The sequence below is a fragment of the Rhagoletis pomonella genome, unplaced genomic scaffold (assembly GCF_013731165.1).
Source record: "Rhagoletis pomonella isolate Grant_MI unplaced genomic scaffold, Rhpom_1.0 Rhpom_scaffold_00001, whole genome shotgun sequence".
Taxonomy (NCBI): domain Eukaryota; kingdom Metazoa; phylum Arthropoda; class Insecta; order Diptera; family Tephritidae; genus Rhagoletis; species Rhagoletis pomonella.
Genome location: NW_023458555.1, coordinates 2,346,866 through 2,368,749, shown reverse-complemented (window position 1 = coordinate 2,368,749; position 21,884 = coordinate 2,346,866). Strand labels below are relative to the sequence as shown.

General features: G+C 35.2%; 4 protein-coding genes across 5 annotated transcripts; 2 read left to right on the top strand and 2 right to left on the bottom strand.

Moving 5' to 3' along the window:
* Positions 1-11: 11 nt before the first annotated feature.
* On the bottom strand, positions 12-2,530 carry LOC118736211 (probable tRNA (uracil-O(2)-)-methyltransferase). Its single transcript, XM_036466302.1, has 3 exons — positions 2,138-2,530; positions 1,775-2,076; positions 12-1,685 (listed from the first exon to the last, which is right to left on the bottom strand). The coding sequence occupies exons 1-3, from the start codon at positions 2,514-2,516 to the stop codon at positions 603-605; spliced, it is 1,764 nt and encodes a 587-aa protein (XP_036322195.1). The 5' UTR covers positions 2,517-2,530; the 3' UTR covers positions 12-602.
* Positions 2,531-4,688: 2,158 nt separating this feature from the next.
* LOC118736190 (2-oxoisovalerate dehydrogenase subunit alpha, mitochondrial) lies at positions 4,689-7,609 on the top strand. 2 transcript variants are annotated; one of them, XM_036466283.1, is made up of 5 exons: positions 4,689-4,847; positions 4,908-5,442; positions 5,501-5,666; positions 5,726-5,929; positions 5,987-7,609. In XM_036466283.1, exons 1-5 carry the CDS (start codon positions 4,770-4,772, stop codon positions 6,327-6,329), a joined length of 1,326 nt encoding a protein of 441 aa, XP_036322176.1. In that variant the 5' UTR covers positions 4,689-4,769; the 3' UTR covers positions 6,330-7,609. The 2 variants fall into 2 exon arrangements, with proteins under 2 accessions (XP_036322176.1, XP_036322180.1); XM_036466287.1 differs by having other exon boundaries at positions 4,696-4,847; positions 4,911-5,442; positions 5,987-6,329.
* On the bottom strand, positions 7,299-9,372 carry LOC118736203 (AP-1 complex subunit mu-1). Its single transcript, XM_036466292.1, has 3 exons — positions 8,962-9,372; positions 8,240-8,894; positions 7,299-8,175 (listed from the first exon to the last, which is right to left on the bottom strand). Exons 1-3 carry the CDS (start codon positions 9,126-9,128, stop codon positions 7,717-7,719), a joined length of 1,281 nt encoding a protein of 426 aa, XP_036322185.1. The 5' UTR covers positions 9,129-9,372; the 3' UTR covers positions 7,299-7,716.
* Positions 9,373-10,231: 859 nt separating this feature from the next.
* LOC118736182 (importin-13) lies at positions 10,232-14,896 on the top strand. The gene is made up of 11 exons (XM_036466277.1): positions 10,232-10,649; positions 10,710-10,877; positions 10,933-11,082; positions 11,145-11,323; positions 11,383-12,070; positions 12,155-12,754; positions 12,821-13,024; positions 13,095-13,232; positions 13,306-13,398; positions 13,808-14,274; positions 14,338-14,896. The coding sequence occupies exons 1-11, from the start codon at positions 10,494-10,496 to the stop codon at positions 14,420-14,422; spliced, it is 2,928 nt and encodes a 975-aa protein (XP_036322170.1). The 5' UTR covers positions 10,232-10,493; the 3' UTR covers positions 14,423-14,896.
* The last annotated feature ends 6,988 nt before the right edge of the window (positions 14,897-21,884 follow it).

Below are 21,884 nucleotides of genomic sequence, written 5' to 3'. Positions count from 1 at the left end.
AACGTTTGAAATGAAGTGAGCCATACAAATTTTGAGTTTATTTAAAAAGCAAATGTTTTCTTTCGGCATTTGCAAATTAATTAAGTCCTCTGCAAGAAGCTTTGTTTAAAAAAATACGTGTACATATATGGTATACGTAGCAGTAAACCTTTGTGTGGTCAACAATGTTTTTCAAATAAGGCAGATCGGAATATGCGCTCTCTGGGAAGACGATACCTGTAATTATTGTACCATGCCTAGAATGTATAGATTTATTTCTGTATAAAAAAAAAAAATGTCGCTTACGTCTTTTTGGCGGTTAGGGTTCGTAATGATAATACAAACGTAAAATCAAAGTACGGTATCAAATTCACTAATTAAAAATTTAGAATCGTATGATATCAACAACGCTAGCGACTTGAGGCGATTTTATCAAAAGAGTTTGAGAAAATATAAAAGTAATTGCTATATACCATTTATAAATGCATAAGTCTTTTCTTGACGTATATATGTATGTATGTACATGATTTATGTATATAGTAGGCGAGGAATTAAACCTTCTATTAAAATCTTAATGAAATACAAAGATAATGTAGTTTCTTATTTGGAATTACGTATAATGGTTAATGTATAAACGTGCAATGCTCAGATGATAGGGGACAGCCATCAGGATGATGCAGATGAAAGAAGCAGACACGCTTTTTGACCGTTTGTTTAGCCTTAGAATTTGGTGTTTGGACAAGTGGTTTCCGTATTCCTATAAAATCTTCCCCTAAAAACTCAAATATTTCATGTTTATTCCGCAGCAAAGTTTTAATACCACCACATTCGGCTTTGATGTTTTGCAGATCGGTCCTCTCTAGATTTTTGACAATTTCATACATACGCAGACGGATGCCTGTCCGCCATTTATTTTCATCTTTATCTGTGGGTATATTGCTAGCAGCAGACAAGAGTTGATGAAATATTTTTAAAACTAATGAATCTATAATATTCTTTTCGATTTGGGTACAATTTCGCACTGCTTCATGTCTGTTACGTAACTTCACGTCCGCATTCGATGTGCAATTGCCATATTTTATTCGCTCTTCTTTCACAAACGCTTCTATCTCCTCAAGCCTTCTTTCATAATCATTTTGTGAGCAAGTACGATCAATTCCTATGAGTGCCAGGCGCTTTGTACTTGGAATTTTCAAACGATCTTTCCATGTATCATACCCACAACTTTGTGAAATAGTTTGCAAGTAGGCGTAAAAATCTTGATATACGCTGGTACTCGTATTCCGCCGTTGAAACTTTATGCCAGACAGCTCATATGCGCAACAGGGCAGAAGAAAGTAACGCATTTGAAAACCGCTGGTGGCGGCCAAAACGGGCAGCCATGGGGAAAGTTCATCGGAATGATTTCCAATTAACCAGTCTACATCTTCTGGCAACTTAAATTTATGTGGTTCAATTGTCTCCTCAATTAATCGCGTCGATGCTGAATAATAGGACCAAATTTTGCGTGCACGTACATCATATCCATAGCCATTAAACCCTTCTTCGCTTAGCAAATATACTAATAAGCCGTTGCCGCAACCCAAATCGGCAAACCCAATTGGTGAACCAACGCGGCGCCATAAGGTAATTAAATAAGCAGCTATCGCCAAATCCTCGTATATGAATTTCATAGGGTCGGTAGATTCTTTTGCGGTGTTCCAGCACTAGGAATGTGGATATTGAGTTTTTCAAACTTTGTTTTATGTAGATACGTGCAAACCAAATGTATTTGGTTTAAATCTAAGTTTCTTACATTAAATGCTTTTTCAGCGTATTTAGACTTGAGCATCTTGTACAGCTCGTTGTATTCCTCCATGTCAACTAACTGCAGGGATTTGGTGTGCTTACTTCTCTCTCCAAACAGAAGCGTACTTGGATTGGTGCACCACTTTAACAGTTTTGGTTTCAAAACGAAGTCAATCCATCCTTTGCTCTTGCCCAGTACGCCACCATCAGTGACTGCATTGAATGACAATTCGCCATTGGCCCAGTAAACGGAAAAATCGTCTAGATGATCACAGTGAAACTTACAGGTGTATATTTTTTTTACAAGATCTAGTCAAAATAATTTGAAAAACTTAATACGGTTTTAACCTCACAATAGTAATTCATTTACCTATTTTTCCTACAGCCTCGATATTCTTGTGCAACTTCTTTGTCAAGAATTTAAAAAGTATTAGAAATCCATCGCAATCTTCACGGGTGTAATCAGATTCTCCGATTTTATGGAGAACAGATTCCATATCAGCTTCCGTGGTTTCGTGCACATTCTCCACATTGTTCCGAAATTTCCATATATCATGCAACCGACAATCATCCCTTTCGAAACATTTTTCAATTTCATTATTCACTCTAAGCACTTTATGTATTATACAGGCAAAAATTTTCCTATTAACTGTGTGATAATTTCGCATCAAAATAAGAACGCCGGCCCAAAATTGAGCCTCCGTAAGAAATCCATCCATTTGTAAATACTCAAAAATTTCTGAAAACATACATAAATACCCTGTAAGATCTCGGAATATACTTAGGGCCCTGTCACACGGTCAGTAATTATCGCGATATTTGGATCGCGATGCATATTGATGGATTGATGGATAGCGCACGAATGCTGCATGTTCAATATTTATCGTGTCAGTATTTGCATAATTTTTGTGCTGAACGCTTATTATGACACAAGGAAACATTTTTATTTTTAACCGACTTCCAAAAAAGGAGGAGGTTATCAGTTCGTCGGAATATTTTTTTGTTTGTTTTTTTTTTTTTATGTATGTTACCGCATAACTTTGCACCACGTCAACCGATTTCAATAATTCTTTTTGCGGAAAGGTAGTGTCTCAGAGGTGGTCCCATACTAATTTGGTATAGATCCGATCATTGGATCATGAAATATATAGATATATATATTTTTTTTTAAGTCGGGTTTTTTTTGCTAAAAATTACTTGTGTACGTATAATTTACAGAAAATGCATAATTTCCAATGTCAATTAAAATTCGTTCAATTTGTTTTGAAAGATTTTAAGCCCCGAGAGCGAAGGCAGAGCGAATACGTTTTCGATGTTCGCATTATGAGAGTAAAAAATGTACTGACGAAATCGATGGATCGCGTTTTGAAAGTGCTACACGTTCAATATTTATTGACGGTATTGCAATTCGCGATCCAGACTTCAAAATTTTTAGAAATTTTGCGATATGATTCACGATCCATCAATACTGCATGCTACACCGTCAATAAATATCGCAATACTTGGATCACGTCAATAAATACTGGCCGTGTGACAGGGCCCTTAGACCACTCCACATACTAAACAGTGCAAAATACTATTTACATACATTTAACATTCAATGACCAAGCCTTGTATTTTTATTTTTACTCAAAAAAGTTTATTACTGTGTATTCTGCGTTTACTATTTTGTTCATATCAGTTATCGGACTTGAAATAAAAATTGTGTGGTAGAATCTGGAAAAAAATGTGGTAGATTTCAAAAAAATGTGGCAGATCTCAGGTTTTGGATTAAACTTTGTAGAAAAATTAAAAAAATTCTGCAAGGTTTCACCTGAATTGCAAACATTTTTATTAGAATCTAAAAATATTTATTTTAGTATAATAAAGTGCAAGATTGAAGTTGCTAAAAATTGCGTTGAGTTTTGGCAATTTTTTTTTTTCTTGACAGTGTTAAGCGAAGCGCACATTGGCGCGATTCTGTCGTTGCGAATCCGCAAGCCCAAAAATTACAACAATGCTACCCATACATTTTAATGCGCTAGCGCACACTTGCACGGTTCCGTCGCTGCGAATTTTTCGAACATTCGATGTTCCTCTCTATTGACGCGTTCGAAACGCGGCTTGCAGCGTTTTGAAGGCGTCAAAGAAGAAGAAGAAAGGTGTCACAGCAATAAAGGCAAAGAAAAAAAAAACGTGTAATGTACAAAAACTAATAAAAACGTTCGTAATAATAGTATTTTGTACGATTTGGGCACGCCGAGTGCGAAAATACACGAAATAAAGGGAAAATTGAGTGAATTGTACATCGGAAATCGACGCGAAAAAATCGCTCTAGTGTGCGCACGTTTGCGGATTCGAAGTTAACAGCCGAATTCGCAACGATGGAATCGCGCTAATGTGCGCTTCGCTTTAAGCAGTTCCTTCCATATCAAGATATTTTTCGAACATATTTTGAAAGATTTCTGCAAACTTAGGGAGTGCTGCCAGCTTTTCTTTTTATCACATCACGATGTAGCGAACAAATGTGGCACTTTCCAGAAACCGCTTCTTGGGATTTGCCGATTTTGACAATTCTCAAGTAAAAGTAAACAACGCTTTAGAAACTTTAGATGCACTGAAATCTGCTACTTTCACAAAAATCGCCATTTTTTAACATTTTCGCTGTTAATTCTTTTTTATTAATCATATATTTTGAAATTTAACACAATAAAACCACGTTTCTCGTCGAAAAATTGAATATTGAAAAAATTTACTATTTTACGGTTTATTTTATTCTCCCATTCTGCCTGTTGTTAGTTTTTAGTGTTGGACAATTTTTGCTCTTAAAATTAAGAAAATTATCTCGAGCAAAAACTCGAATATGTGGTAGATTTCAGACCTTGTGTGGTAGATGTGGTAGATGCTCAAAAAAGTGGCAGATCTACCACAACGTGGTAGAAGTCCGATCACTGGTTCATATGTGTTTCGTTTCGTTTGGTATTTTCTTCCTTTTTTTATTTTAAAACAGAAAATCCTCTGCCATGTCCTTTATTCGCAACTCCTTAAAATATGTTACCCGTGCTTTCAGTCCTAGAAGTCAGCAACAGATTCCTCGAGTGGTAAGTCAAACTGTCTGTTGTCTCAAGGTCGCTAGTGGTAAGAAATTTCATTTTCACCAGCAGGTTTTGACTCAAGCAAATCGGTTTAGGTGTAGTGGCACCGTGCACGCTGATGACCAAGCTCAGTTTCCAGGAGCTAAAGCGCCATTCATATCAGAATTAAAGTTGATTTTGCACACTGACTATGAGCCTGTGCCAATTTATCGCGTCATGGACAGTGATGGTCACATTGCAAATGAATCTCAAGATCCCAAACTAAGCAAAGAAGTCGTACAGAAGATGTTCAATGACATGGTTTTGTTGAACACTTTGGACAAAATTCTGTATGAATCACAGCGCCAGGGGCGTATTTCATTTTATATGACAAATTTTGGTGAGGAGGCATCTCACATTGGCAGTGCAGCCGCATTAGAAATGAGAGATTTGATCTATGGGCAATACCGTGAAGCCGGTGTACTAGTTTGGCGTGGTTTCCGCATCGATCAATTCATTGATCAGTGCTATGGTAACTGTGACGATGTCGGGCGTGGAAAGCAAATGCCAGTTCATTATGGCAGTAAAGAAATGAACTTTGTAACCATCTCTAGCCCTTTATGTATGCGTTAAGACTTAAACTCAATCTATTGATGTTTTACATATTTCTTATTCAACAGCGACGCAGATGCCGCAGGCGGTGGGTGCCGCATATGCGATGAAGTTGAGACCCAAAAATGATGCTTGCGTTGTTTGTTACTTTGGAGAAGGAGCTGCCTCCGAAGGAGATGCTCATGCGGCATTTAACTTCGCGGCAACTCTTGAATGTCCAGTTATTTTGTTTTGGTATTGCATCATAGCGCTTTTTAGTAAAACAAAATGTAACTAAAATTTCTTAATTTCAGTCGAAACAATGGATTTGCCATTTCCACTCCATCACACGAACAATATAACGGCGACGGTATAGCTTCCCGTGGTTACGGGTATGGCATGGCAACTATTCGTGTAGATGGGACAGACGTATTCGCTGTGTACAACGCAACGAAGTTGGCCCGTGAATATGTTCTTCGCGAAAACAAGCCTGTGGTTTTTGAGGCTATGGCTTATCGGTTCGCACCACCTTCATTGTTCATTTACATAAATTAATCATATATCTTATTGTATAGCATCGGCCACCATTCTACATCAGATGACAGTACAGCTTATAGAGCAGCGGATGAAATTGAAGTTTGGAATTCCGTAAATCATCCTATTTCCAAATTGAAGAGCTACATGGTTCGAAAAGGCTGGTTCAACGAGGCCGAAGAACAAGAATTTGTAAAGGGAGTCCGCAAACAAGTTTTAAAACAAATCGGCGTTTCTGAGAAGAAACCTAAACCAAATTGGAAAGAAATGTTTGAAGGTGTTTATTGTGAAATGCCTGCACATTTGGAAGAACAAATGAGGGAATTAGAAGGACACATCAATAAACATAAGAATCACTACCCAGTGAAAAGCTTTAAGGCTTAAATGCATGTACATATATGCGGCTTACAGCATGCCGGGTCATTCCGATATAACAAAGGCTTTGGCACAACTTATGGGACTCAGTAAAAGTGCATTTATTAATTTTAAGGAAACTATTCAAAACTGACTGCATATTTGCTAAAATATGTACATACACGCTTGCTTAGAGTGAAACTGGATCAAGTCATGATTTAAAAAATTGTACAGAAAAAAAAACAATTCCTTTAATGAAAAATATTGTATACTTCTATTCATTATGCTGAATTTCCGCTAGGCATTGAAATGACAAAAAATTTATGTCATTTAAAAACAATGCCATGTGGAAATGATCTTATTGGGCCTGAGCACACTAGCCTGCTCAGTCGGACTGAGCAGTCCACCACTCGAACGCACACTGGACTGGGCAGTCGGCCGAAAACAGGTTTCAGTTTTGTATACATGAACTACGCATGATTGGCTTAGTGCATGTGGCACATGCAAACAAAACGAAATAGAAAACATGTTGCCTATGTGTGCGTGTCAGTCCACCGTCAATCCGCGATTTTCGCGGACTGAAATGAGCGAGGTAAACTCGAACTCCCTTCCCCTCTTATCCACACAAAACCGGTTTTAGGCGGACCGAGCAGTCCAGTGTGCGGAGGCCCAATGACTATTTTTTTAATGTAATAACACGATTAGTTTTTAATGCCCGACTTTGTCATTTGTAATTTTTGCCATTTAATGCCGAGCGGAAATCCAGCATTATAGAATTTTCAAAAATTTCTTTGGATTTGCGATTAACTGAATATAAACGGATAGAACTCATAAAGTTGGAATCGAATGTAATGTGTAATTAATATTTCTTTTTGTCGTAGCTGCCTTCGTGTAACTTAAAAAAAAAAGTATACTTAACTTTTCACTCCATGCTAGCGATATATGTACAATTTAGGTATTTGCAGGGGGTTCATGTAGCAAAGGAATATAGAGTAATTGTGTTTGTAACTGTTTATTAATATATACCAATATAATTTGCATCGTATTTTTTAAAACTTTGAAGGTTTTCTTGTTATGGGGTAAAAAATAAAACTATATAAATCATTAAATACATCGGCTGTCATCTAATACATCAATTGCCACTTTAATTAGGTAAACTGAATAAATTGCAAAATCAATTATGATTTAAACAAAGTGCTTGTTCATATCTGCGAATGGGTCATTATTACCAGGAATGAAAGAGTTTGTTTCAATAGCGATTATAGCCAAGTAAAAAGAAATGAATTTGTTACTCAAATATTGTCAGCTAATACATTGACAAAATAAAATGAGAAAAATATTCTGTAAAATTTAATAATAATCATTAACTGTAAAAATTTTAGGGTGTGCAGAGTACACATTTCTTTTGCTGATTTTCTTAATTGGTGCGCAATTGATAGTCGCCATTTTGAGTTATGTACCTCACCCAGGGCAGCGCTTGGTAGCCGCTTTTCTCGATGATTTTCAAATAACGAACTTGTATGCCTGATGTAGTAAAATAAGGAATCTCGAAGCGAACCTGAATCGGTGGTTTTCCCTCATTGTTGTCTTCACTTTCAACACTTGGGAGACCAAAATGTGCGCGCATTAAGTACTCTTTTCCACCAGGAAATGATTTAATAGTCCATATGATAGCATTTTGCTCGGGGGCATATTTGCAACTGCCTATTGTTGTTTTAAATTTAGGAGAGTCTGCATCTGCAGGCACGGGAATGACTATTTCGACGTTGTTTGCAGTTGAGCGACGCTTGAATTGCGACTTGGCTTTTATCATGTACTCAACACGGGAGTGCACATGTCGTTCAATGACCGATTCAATCCAAATCAAAGGCTTTACCTGTTCAAATATTTTAGCAAGAATAAAAAGATTACCCTTTCCGAAAAATTCCCTAAATTCTTACGTGAGTGTTAAGTCGATAGGACATCAGTTCAAACTCTCCATCTGGCGGTATGAACGAAATGGTTCGGTCGTTCTCGAAACGAGATAGACGCACGCATTGATGAAATTTGACATCTTCCAATTCTACTGACTTAGATTTTCCCCGTCCTGTGCTCTCGAATAATACTTTATCATTCAATCCCAATCGTAATTCTGGCATGCCAGACAAGTAAACACGCATTTTTATGGCGCCAACAATTTCACTGCGCAGCACATTTCCATTGGCGTTTGCCAATAGATTTACCGATTCAATTACATCAAGAAATACTTCGTTCTTACGATATTTAATGCCTTCAGAACGCCAAGAAACTGCATTGGTAACTGCAAGAGGTGGGCGGGGTTGGAGTTCGAGCTTATGACCTTCCTGTGTAATATACTCCTGCAAAATTTTGGAATCCGTCGTCTGCGGATAGCCGAAATCAATCAACTCATCAAGTAGTTCGTATATAATAACAAAATTGTCGCGAATGGATTCCTCTTCCAACTCTTTAAAATACTCCACGAACACTTGTGCAATTTTATGTAGAAAAACAAACACTAATGCTATGTTAACATTTTTGTTTCGGGGAGTTGTTGAAACAATATAGAGATTGTTCGTCTTTATATACGCAAATGTGCTGAATGATAAAATAATAATTGTGTTAGATTAACCTCAAAAATTAGGTTTACAATTGGTTTACTTACTTATCAGCCGTCTGCAATATTGGAGTTATAAGACCCTCCTCTTCTCGTTCCATTAGCAGTGGCATGAACTTGTCAATAGCTGCCATATCTATGGTATCGCCACGATAGTTGCGGGAGATCAAAACTTTACCTTTGACATCAAGCACATATATGGCCGACGAGGACATTGCTGCACCTTTTTCTCTTATTCAAACCAAAACAAAAAGCCAACTAATGATGAATATTTTGCAGCAGCTTTAGCTATACACCCTGTAAAATATTCACTGCTATAACTTGTTCTTCAGCTGCAGCATCTATTTTAAGGCAATTTTACATAATTTATTGCAGTTATTTTGTAAATTAAATCAGAATAAAATTTTCACCAAGGTGTCACACAAATTGCACTGACGACGACAATTAGTGATGGAGAACTATCGATAGGGCTATCGATATATAGTATCGATGGTTTCATTTTTCAGCCACTATCGAATTTTTCTAAACCAGGCATGCCCAACCCCGGCAGAACTCTATAAAGCCTGCTATACAGTTCAATGCGGGCGTGAGCTTTTTATTTTGACCAATATCTTCGATATTACTTAACTTTTTGCAATAGTTGATACATAAAAAGATAGAGAATTAAAATATCTTTCGGAATCGTAGAATACAAACTAACTTAAAATGCATAATATACATTTTTTTTATTCCATTTGTATTCTTATGGACGCCAAAGAACGTAAATGTATAAGAAGCGACAACTCGTTACTTTGAAAATGGGCCGCGACGGTTTTGACCGTATCTGAAAGGTTGAGATGAGGAGTTCGTCTCCCTTTTAACTTTGTCCGCGGCAGATTTTTGATTTTCGCCTCGAATTCAGAAAATGCCAGCAAAACAGAAGAAAAGCGGCAAATGTGAATGTCGGTGATTATTTTGCACAAGTGATTAAAAAAATGTATTTTAATTTAGAAAATACATAAATGGAGGTGCAAACTATAAAATATTTAGTGAATGTGTAAGATACTGATGTGCCTTATTGTGAAAGTGTCCTTATCAATAATAAAAAGTGTTTGTAAGTGCCAAGTGTTTGTCAACAAGTGCCGATTGTTGGCGTCTGTGGATAAAAAGTGATCATTATTTTAAACAAAACCAGTGTAAAAAATGGCGTGTTTACGTTCTTTGTACATTTACGTTCTTTGGCGAACAGAACTATTATTTCACCTATCTTAATTACTATTGGATGGCAACTCCTATTATGTAAAGTTTTATTGTGAACGTTGTCTGGCCGAAATTGGGAACACTTTAGGCTCGATTGTGTCAATAAATTCTATCTGGGTGTTTGAGGAACGTCGTTTTTTATCCAACTCAGATACATCTTTTTTGTAAATAAGAATTGTATTCAGAAACAAAATTTCTTCTTGGTGGCCGTAGCAAGTAGAGAGGAAAACTATTATCATTTATTAGAAGAGCCATCTGGCTTACAGGTGCACCATTTCAGTGCAAGAAGTTTTTCCTGAAGCAAAGCTGCATCTCTATAAGAGTATTGGATCAGACCCATTATGGAGCCAATAGACATTTCACGTTTGGAAGAGGCAGTGGTTGTATTTTACCGCTCAACTTCCCAACAGCAGGCCATAACGCACGAATGGCTGACGAAAGCTCAAAGCAGTCCACAGGCGTGGCAATTTTCATGGCAGCTAATGGAACTCGGCAAGGTAAAGTTATTGGATTAATTTATTACTCCTAAGAGACACTGAAATGAACGTTAAGTATAGAGTCAAGAGGTGCAGTTCTTTGGCGCCGTAACGTTACACTCCAAACTTATGAAGTACTGGCATGAGGTCCCAGCCGAAAATCACGAAGAACTGAAGCAAAAAATTTTAGAGAAAATCATTCAATTCGCGTGTGGTCCAAAATTAGTCCTTAATCGGCTGTGCATTGCTGTAAGTAAACGTTAAAAATCGGATGTATTCATATGCTGATAAAAGAATATTGCAGCTCAGTGCATTTATAGTACATATGCTCGCGGAGTGGTCAACCGCCATAGAGGATGTAATAAATACATTTCAGAATCAGCATATACCAAACGTTAACAAAGAAATGCAATTATGGATAATGTTAGAAGTTCTACAGGCTATCCCAGAAGAGGTGTGTGTTATTTCAATAACAATTTGAGTCATATTAATTTTCAGCAATTGATTATCGCACAGATGCAAGCAATTTTCACTTCAGTTAAAAGGACGACTTTACGAGCTGAAGTAGCCAAACGTGCTCCATTAGTAATGGAAACCACTGAAGCTTATCTAAATATGCAACTTGAGCGTGAATGGGATAGCGAATGTTTCAGCAATATGACCCGTGCTGTTAAATGTGTTGGCACTTGGGTGAAGTAAGTAAACGACTTATATCTACGAAAATTGGGCTTTGCTTTACTATCCCCGTTTATAGGAATATAGGTTTCTCCATTGAGAATTGTCAGAATATTACAGCTATTTTGCTTAAAGTCACTAACAAATGTTACTGGCCCTGTGTACAGGATCCGAATGGAGACGGATGCATGTCTGCCGATGAAAACGAGTTAGCCGAGACGTGCCTGAAAACATTACTTAGTGTAATTATTCAGCCAGATTGTCACGCATATCCGAAAACAGCATTTATACTTATTAAAATGTTTTTGGATTCGCTTTGCGATATCACTAAAATAGAATGGAAGCGTGATAATAACAACGAAGACATTGTAGTCAATATTTACACACTATTTGTGTCTGCCGTGGAAAGGCATTCACAGTTGTTGCTGAGGGGAATAACTACAACAGATCCGGAACTTTCGGGCCTATATGGACGACTTGTTAATGAAATTTTACAATGCACCGATAAACCGGGGATTTATCCAGTCGAGGAGTCGTGCAGTAGCATGGCTATGGGTTTTTGGTATTTACTACAAGATGAGGTTTTTGCTATGCACAATGAAGAGGAGCGAGTAAAGTGTTGGGAGTATATAAAACCATTGTATGCGCATCTCACACGCATATTGGTACGAAAATCGGAACAACCGGATGAGAATTCTATTGACAAATGGACCTCAGATGACTTGGAAAGTTTTCGTTGTTACCGTCAAGACATATCGGATACGTTTGTAAGTGTTGTTGATTTTTCTAATGGTAACGTAAATATTGTCGTATGTTTACTTTGTCCATAATGTATATATCCTATTATTTAGATGTATTGTTATGACGTTTTACATGAGTATATACTCGACATACTAGCGAATGTACTTGATGAGACTATAGCCGAATTGCAAACAACTCCTACAAAGTGGACAAAACTGGAAGCTTGCATATACTCTTTTCAATCGGTAGCCGAGCATTTCGGTGCCGAAGAATCAAAACAGATACCGAAGTTGATGCGTGTTCTCTCAGAAATTCCTTACAGTAAAATGAACGAAAAGCTACTTGGCACCGCTCTAGAAACTGTTGGTTCATATTGTCAGTGGTTAAAAGAGAATCCGACATATATACCGCCCGCTATTGAGTTGTTGGTTCGTGGTTTAAATTCTAACATGTCTGCCCAGGCCACGTTGGGACTTAAAGAGCTTTGCTGTGTGTGTCAACTGCAAATGAAACCATATGCTGAACCACTCTTAAATGCTTGCCAATCGTCATTAGCTTCGGGTCAAATGAAAAATTCTGATTGTGTGCGTTTAATGTACAGCATCGGTAAACTAATGAGCTTACTTCCAGCTGCTAATATACCAAACTATTTAGACATCATAGTGAGCCCTTGCTTTGAGGAGCTACAAGCAATTTGCCAGAGTGAAAGCGTAAGAATGCAAGGATTATAAATTTGATGTAAATATGTTAAAGTGCCCTCCTTTTTGAATTTAAAGAGAACGCCTGCAGCACGCGTTCGTACAATATTTCGCCTGAACATGATATCAACATTATTTTCCTCGTTGAATACAGACTTAGATGAAGATGATCAAATTGAAGATCTGGAAAATGTGCAGCCTGTACTAATTGTGATGCAGAAAACAATGCCAATATTTCGACAAATTGCTGAGCTCTGGGTGGAAGAATTAGACGTCCTTGAGGTACGGATTACAATACTAAAAGAAGCGTGTTGATTGATTAATTTAAAATGTTAATGCTTTCTCTATATAGACTGCTTGTACTGCCTTGCAACATGCAATAGTCAATCTCAAATCTAGTTTTCGACCCATGTTGCAAGACCTCTGTTGCTTTATTGTAGCTATTTTCCAAACTCGCTGCTGTGCACCCACACTGGAGATATCGAAAACGGTTACAAGTTTTAATATTTCATTATAAAACGTATAAATTAAATAAGCGGTTTTTGTTTTGAATTTTGAAATAGGCCATTGTCATCTTTTACAAGGACGAGGGGTGCAAGTCTCTGATGCAACAACTTATGGTAGAATTTGTACTTCACAGTTTTAAGTTGTTCGAGGTGAGTTACATAAATAGCAATAACAAAATTGTAACTACAGAAATAAAACTTCTCTCGATTAATTTTTTTGTATGCTTTCTACTGCAAAAATTTTTTAAAAGTTAAAGACTTCTGATTGGGACTATTTTATTGGTTTGACATCAAATGAATTTAACTACCCAGTAGAAGGGAGTTAACAGTCTTTTCTTAATCTCAGTCCGAGTAATAGTCTCAATCTAAGTTTAATCCTTATATGTACATATCGTCGCGGTATTGTATAATTCAATCTCAAAATTAATGCAGCGTGAAGAAAAAGAGCGAGAAATATCAAATCTTTTTCGCGGTGATTTTCTAAATTGCTTCTGCTGCTATGAAATTTCAATATAAAAAATATTGTTTAAGGTGTATACATTTATTTTTTTATCTACAGTCAACGCCGGAAAACGCTTTCTCAAATATCGCCGACACTATAGAAATGTTCTACGCTTGCCTTATGCAAATCATTAAAAAGTTGCCACAAGCGCTCGATGATAAGGCCATTGCTTATGATAAACTAATATATTATGCATTAAAAGCGATGACTTTGCCCGAGAATGGGCCTATTCGGACCAGTGTGCAGTTCCTTTCACATTTTGTACTGCAATCGCGAAATTATACAGGCATGACACAGGCGGTATTGAATGCAGGCGAGGAGATCCTCCGCACGGCGGTTCTGTGTGTAGGTTGTATTACTCCGCGCCAACAAGTGGAGAAATTCGCCGATATTTTCATGTCGATCAACAAAAAATATCCAGCTGAATTGGTTGCTTGGCTAAAGTCAGTGATGCAGGTACCTAACTTTCCTACACAGCTTGTCGACGAAGCTGAGAAATCGAAATTCGTCGCTCAGGTTATAAGGTAAAATAATAATAATAATAAAATAAAGTAAAGTCATCTTATATGAATTGCATTTCGTTGCAGGGAGAAGGTAAACAAACGTCTGCTACAAAAGCATCTTAGCGACTTCGCTATTAAAGCACGGGGTCTCACTGATAAATTTCAATAAACCTCGCCAATGCCAATGTTAAAGAAAATGCAAATGCAAAAACGAAAAGCTATATAATTCCTTGTTGCCAAATTGTATAAATTCTAAAATTCATAAACGGTCGGTTGGAGTCAGCTACCAAATCAGAATTCATAAGTAATCGTTTGAATTTGTTTCGCTTTTCTGCTTCTAACTATGATGATAATGTTTAAGTGTTTTTTAAGCATGTACGCTGTGCGGAGGAGTATGCTTAAAGTACTACAAGCTTAGTCTTTTTTAGTCTTTTTTTTTAGTTAAAAGTGAGCGATGAGTATAGGTTTACACACAACAATATTTTTTTAAGTCTATGTCCCTGATGTATGCAAGAAGTTTTTTTTAAGCTTGTTTCTGAGAACAATTAGATTATGAAGGTTGTTTAAAGAAAATAAAATGTACTTTCTTTATTTGTTATGTTTTATTTTTTTCTATCTATGTAATAAAATAGTTACATAATGATTTTTATCTTTCTTTTAATATGAGTGCTCTTATTATACGAGATAAGAGCAAATGATACATAGATGACAACGTTAATCAGGATTCACATCGCAATAGATCCGATTAAAATTGTACACTGACAGACTGCAGTATTGCGGATTAAAAGAGCCGCCAAAATTTTTTTTTATGGTGGGGGATCAATGGTCACGCCTAGCAGTAATATTTTTTTAATATAATCGTAGCCCGATTTTCGTGAAATCATCGAAATTGCGATCACTGTGTATTCAAAGTACATACATACAGCCATGTGACAATTAATAGGGACACGACATTTTGACCAGTTTTGGCTATTTTTCCATTGTTTGTTTAATGTTGATCTCTTTTGTCTAACAGAAACCACACAAGTCCAAATTTCAAACTTTGTAGCAAAATTTGAAAAATTCAACAAAATTTTAAAACAAACTTTTTATTTTAATATTTTCTAAAAAAAAATCTAAGTATGCAGTTTTATAGCCCATTAAATTCTAGCTTAAGAAAGTGCAAGTTTCAAGTAGCTAAAAATTCCCGTTGATTTTTGATAATTTGCGGATAGTGTTTTTATTTTCTTCCATACAACAAAAATTTCGAACACCAAACCAAATTAATTTAACATAGACGCAAATTAATATAACCCAACCGGAAATTAAATTAAACTATCGATTAGTTACTTGTAGTTTGAAGCTATAGTCAAAAAATCCTTGACTCAAAGTAATTAACATTATATAATAATTTAGGAATTTTGTGAACTATGTAGACACATTCGTCGAGACTTTGGAGAAAATGTATCGTCGTTGGAAATTTAAATTTTAATCCTTATTTACATTTGCCAGCAGTGTAAACTTTGAGAGAAAAGTTCAATTAACAATAAAATACGTTTTCCCCCAAAATCTATAAAGGACCCTTTTATTTCTCAAAAAAAAAAAAAAACCTGGGTAACAGTTATTCGTCGCCACGCTGTATATAAATACCCTTTGGTTGGAAGAAAGGAACAATTTTAATTGGAAGCAATAATCGCTTGGTGTGAACGGCCTTTCAACTAATCGCTTCCAATGAATTTGGGAGGCTGCTAACTTTGGATTCAACTAATCAACTCTAAAATCGACTCATGTAAACACCATATAACAGTAATAGTTACCTTTTTGCTGTGTTGCGTTGCATTTCTATTTGGATTATTAAAATTTGGATTTGGTTTAATTTAATTTGCGTTTGGTTTAAAATAATTACCGTTTGAATTAAATTAATTTGCGTTTGGGTTAAATTGATTTGCGTTTGGTTTAAATAAGTGAGCGAATAGACATACACACGCCTATTGCGAGTGTCGACTACCATGGAAAAGCGATAATCGAATAATAGTCGTTTATCTAATACTAGTCGACACTCGCGATAGGGGTGACATACTTTTTAATAGTCAAAAGTTTTCTAATTCATATGTATGTATGTATGTACATTCAATAATATGATTGTAAGTGTATGTGTATCAACATATTTAATGGAGTACATATCGAGTTCCGACCACCAAAAAACGCATGCGACATTATTTCTGCGTTGTTTTTTTTATAAAAACAACATCTTAGAGTATTTAAATGAATTTCTGCATCAAAAGTTAAATTTTGAAAAAATTTACATAACGTTTTTTGGCGATTAGGGCTCGATATCTTTAAGCGAATATTGTGCAAAATGTGATAGTAGTGTTTTAGAAATATGAACCCTCCCCAAAACTTCCGCAAAAGAAAGATAAAAAATGCTAACAAGTTTCCTTCAAAATCATATAAATATAACACATAGACGCGTATTATGTATGTACATATGTTATAACTGTGAATGCTTAATTATTATATCCAACTTTTAATGGCAAATAAATACAAAAGAAATTGTGGGTAGTCATACCTTCCTAAAAATTATTATTCTCCAGTGTGTTTTATTATTGTAAACTGAACAAAACATACAGTGGTGGAAAAATAAATAGAGACGCGATATTTTTTTTTTTTAATTTTGCCTATTTTTCTTTCGTTTATTTAATAGTTATTATTTTTTTTATGAAATTATAGCTCATTATCTAACAAAACCTATATAAATTCATATTTCAGACTTTGTGCAAAAATTATAAAAAATACGCAAAATTGCATCTAACGCAGCGAAATAAAATCCATTGGCATTATTGCTCTTTCAAACATTAGCCTTGCTGTAACGCAGGCAGATTTATATTTTTTTATATCTTTAATTAAAATTTTTTATATATTTTACATATCGAGGGTTTATATTCAATAAAAAAAATTAGATTCTGATATAAAAATCCACCCAAGATTTAACTGTCATCGGTGATATAAATGCTGACCTTGTATAACGCTTGGCAGAAGAATTTTCACTATTAAATTGCAAATCAGAATTAACATCAGTGATGACAGGTAAGAGCTTAAACAGACGGCAGCGTTGATCCGGATCAGCTCGGGAATTAACTGCAGTTGATCCGGATTAAGTCCCAGTTAATCCGGATCAACATTGCCGTCTGGTTAAGCTTTAAGTCCCAGATGGGTTTTAACATCACAAAGTAGTTTTTGTGAAAATTGCAGACAGAGGGTAAATATTGAATATAATCCCTCGATATTTTACATTTTTATATTTGTAAGTTATTGGAATGTTTTCGCTGTGTTGGCAACCACTTGTCTGCAGTAAAAAAGTATATCGTCACCTGAGTGGAAGATCGACCTATCTCGGCAGCCAATTCGAAAACGCCCTCTTGCCCTCATTTGATTAAAAGGCAAAAATATTTTATTTATTTTTTTTATTTATATTTCTTTATTTATTCTTCTCTGTAAAGACAAAATACATGCACAAATACGTACATACGTATATATTCATGAATATGCATGTTATGTATGTACATATTTATGTATACAACTTCAAAAAATTTTGTACTAAATAATCTATGCTTATGTTTATAAATAAATTTTATTTTTTTGCCGTTCTCTGGTTGCACCGCGCTCGCTGCGAGTTCGCGCGGCATGCGGCATGAAGGCAAAAGCACCCTTGGCAGGAGCGAAAAAAAATTTATAACTAGCGACTCCGTGCAATTTCCGTGTTTTTTTCTTTTAAATAATGTATTATAGAATATTTCTATTTGTTTATATTTTTTTTTTTTTATTAAAAATTTTATACAAAATAATGATTATTTGAAAAATTAAAACAATCAGGCTAAAGCGTGTCTAATTAACTATTATCGTGGATAAAATCAGCAAGATACATGCTATGAATCAGTGTATAATAAATAATTACTGAATTCATAAAAAAAATGTTAATAACAAAAACTCTTATAAAAATTCGAATTTTGCAAAATTGTTCATTATTTTGTTTTTATGGTTGTAAACCGAATAAAGTGATTTGTTCGAAAAAATCTTGACCATTCAATTTTGGGTGGCCCACTTGAGAGATTTTCACTCAATAATTGTTTATATCAGCATTTTGGCACTGATTTGAATGTGTTATATATCACAAATAGTGTCGTCCTCCTTAGCTGCTTTTAAATGACACAAATGTCACAAATTGTTGGCGGCGACTTGAATACAGTGTATAGAAAATTGCTTTTCTGTAATTGTTTTATACAATGAGTTTCTTTTCCATCTTAGACATTCCAAATTCATTCAAAATATGCTAAGTAATTTAAAAACAATTATTTCAGTGCTCCTCCGGGGTTTTCCTCTGTTTCTTCAATTTAATAGTTTAATCTTGGAAACCAAACAAATTTTGCGAGTATCTATCATTTCTACATTCTTTCTTCAAATATTTCTCGTATTCCAGCGTTTTTTTTTTTTTTGAGTTTGGTTTTTCGCATCGTGTTTTTATTATATTCGTAATTTTAAATTTTTTAATAAAATCAATTGGTGGTGGTTCATGAATGTGTGTTGATTAATAGCACACTGAGGATTTGGCAATAACCTCTTTCATCTATGGAAACAATACCTACGGGGCAATGTTTGTTGTAACATCATTCATATCTCACGTACGATGCAAGAAGAAAAAAATTTCTTTGAAAAGACATACTTTAAGCATTATTGCCGCTATTTCCATTTGAATGCGTAAATAGCAACATTTACTTTATTTCCAAATTTTTGTTGACTTTATTTCGCTTTTGAAAATACAATAATGTCAATTGACTTTATTTCGCACCAGCATGCGAAATAGTGTCAATTCACCTTATTTCCGTTGATCTTGTTACCTGTCACCGTGGAAGAGAAACCCATTTTACAAAATTAAAGTCGTTCTTTTAAACTTTAGCATCATATTTTTACTTCTCAAAGCCTTGCGCCAACTATCACTTCTTTCATATTGATCATTGATCTTTATTAACATAAAGACATAAAATCAGCTGATGAATTTAGTTCTGTAGCTGAGCAGTTTTAGATCTCGGCACTGAACAAACTCCTGCCTATCGTGACTCGGCGCAAAAATTGAAAAAAACTGGTTCCGTACGTCATGGGGACTGCACCCCTCGTGTGGATGGGCGGGATTGGAGGGTAAAAACCGTTGGGATTGTTATTATTCTAAGTGCAAAAGGTCGAGACCCGTCTTGGGCATATTTCGAGCTGAAACATCATTTTAGCCAACTCAAAAGAATAAAATCTCAAAATCGGTAGTTTATCTTTGAATTTATGGGCACGAAATGGGTACCAAATATCACCTTGCTACGCGCGGAAGGTGTGAAACTTCTTTTGTTTCATTTCTAGTTCGTTTCATACCGTGGGTCTTAACAATATTAATCTTGATCTTAGCCTCAGTCTCAGCTTTTGTCTATTAATTTATTAATTATAAAATAATCGTAAAAATATTTTTAACAAATATGAATTCGGTAGTTGTCTAAAATCCATCCATCGAACATTCCTTCTTTGCTAGCTGTATAAACTTTACTCGACCCGAGGTTCACAAAAATTCATTTCAAAGATTCGTTAGCATTGGCGGCAGTAATAAATTTCTTGCGAACTGAAATAATGTGCGCAGATGATCTTATGGAAACGCGTAGGTTTTATGTAGTTACTAGAATCAGTAGAAAATGAGTTCGATCTTTGGGCCCCTCATAAATCGAAGCCGAAAAGATGATGGTTTGGGTCACCGACAATATGAAATGAGTTTTTATTTAAATTTTCAAGTCCTATAACTAAAGCGGAATATCATCGACGCTTGGAAGGAAATTAATACGGACTCCGTACGATAAGTCGAAAATAAAAATGTCGAAAGAGAAATGTCGAAATTTAAAAATTTTTTAAATCTCGAAATAATGTTTAACCGAAACGCAAAATGTCGAAATCGTATGTTTTCGAAATGAATAAGGTCGAAAAAATGCAAAACGCGTAAACTGTCGAAAAAAAGTCGAAAAAGTTGAGTGTGTGAAAAAAATAAAAAGTGTTCTGAGTAGATTTTCAAATGTTCTAGAGTTCCTAAGGTGGAAAAAGAAAGTTCTGCAAAATTGCGCAGAAAAAAATTTTTTAACGTGTTATTTAAATTGATTTTAACTTTTTGAAAATATGGCAACTCTCTAAAAATATTTCTACAATAAAGCATTCTCGTTTGGTACCCACATTAAAATATTTCGTTTAAACTTTTTCAAAGAATTGATTTTAACTTTTTAAACAGATAGCAACCGTCTTAAAGTATATTTAGTCATGAATTAATTGACTTTTACTTTTTTAAAAGGCGGCAACCCTATTACAAAATACTTCCGAAATATATAGTTTCTGAACCGCTTTCGCTTGCTAATATTTTGTTAAACTTGTTAATTAATCGTTTTTTTCTGAAAGAGGTGGCAACTCCAAAAGATATTTTATATGTTAGTATATTATATCTATATTCCAAATTTAATTGAAATATATCCAGACGTTTTAGCGTGAACGAGCAACAAACATACTCACTCACAAACTTTCACATTTATTATATTAGTACATAGGAATTTATTAGTAGTGGAATTTACATTATTTCGATATTTTTTTCGACATTTTCTGTTTTCGACATTTTTCCTTTCGACGTTCTTGATTTTCTAAAAATTTTTTTTCGACATTTTTTTCCGGTGTTTTTAGTTTCGACAATTTAAATTTCGACATATCGTACCAGACCCAATTAATACTGTTTACCTAAAACTTTACGGACTTTCGAAAAAATACTGTTATTTAGTTGGTATCTCGGCGCCTGCTAGCGCCTTTTTTCAAAAGCTGGTGCTACAGCCACCGAGAACCTTTGTTTTTGCTAATTAACAAGAGAGTTTGAAATTTTTTATTGAAAAGTGTTTTTGTGAATACTCACTGTAAGAAACTGCATTAAAAAATTCGATTAATCGATTATTTCTCAATAATTATAATACAACTAATAAATGCAACTAATATTTTTTGGCTTGTGATTAATCATATGATTAGTTGATTGATTTTATTTTTTGCCATTCCTAAGTGGGACGGCCTCCTACCTTCATGGACCAGGTTTTCAGGCATTAACCTTTTTTTGTTTGTGACTGCGGGTTGGAAGTGGTGGCAAGGAACACGGCACGCAGCTTCCACTCAACGCAGGCTGTCACAACTCGTATGTACATACTAACCTACAAAATCACATATGATACAAAATGCACACCTATAAAGACCGCCAGTCGTTTTCCTTCTGTGCCAATTGAAAATGCCAGTGAAGTCCAATCCTTTTCCACCTGGTCTTTCCCTTGCAGAGGTCTCCTTCTTCAAATGTAAGCCGGAATTCGAAAAAAAACGACAATATACATACAGTGTCCATTTAAAGTCTTCGTACATCATATTGTTTAAACTGTGACGCCAAAAAAATTACTACGTGCGACATTTTTGTAAAAAGTTTAAATGTAAATCTCTTTAATAAATATTGACGTTTCACACAAAAACAAAACCCTTCTTTTATTTGTGCAGAAGTTAGTAGCTCAAAAAGAAAAAAATTGATAATTTGCACCCAATAAAGTCTTCGTACACTACGG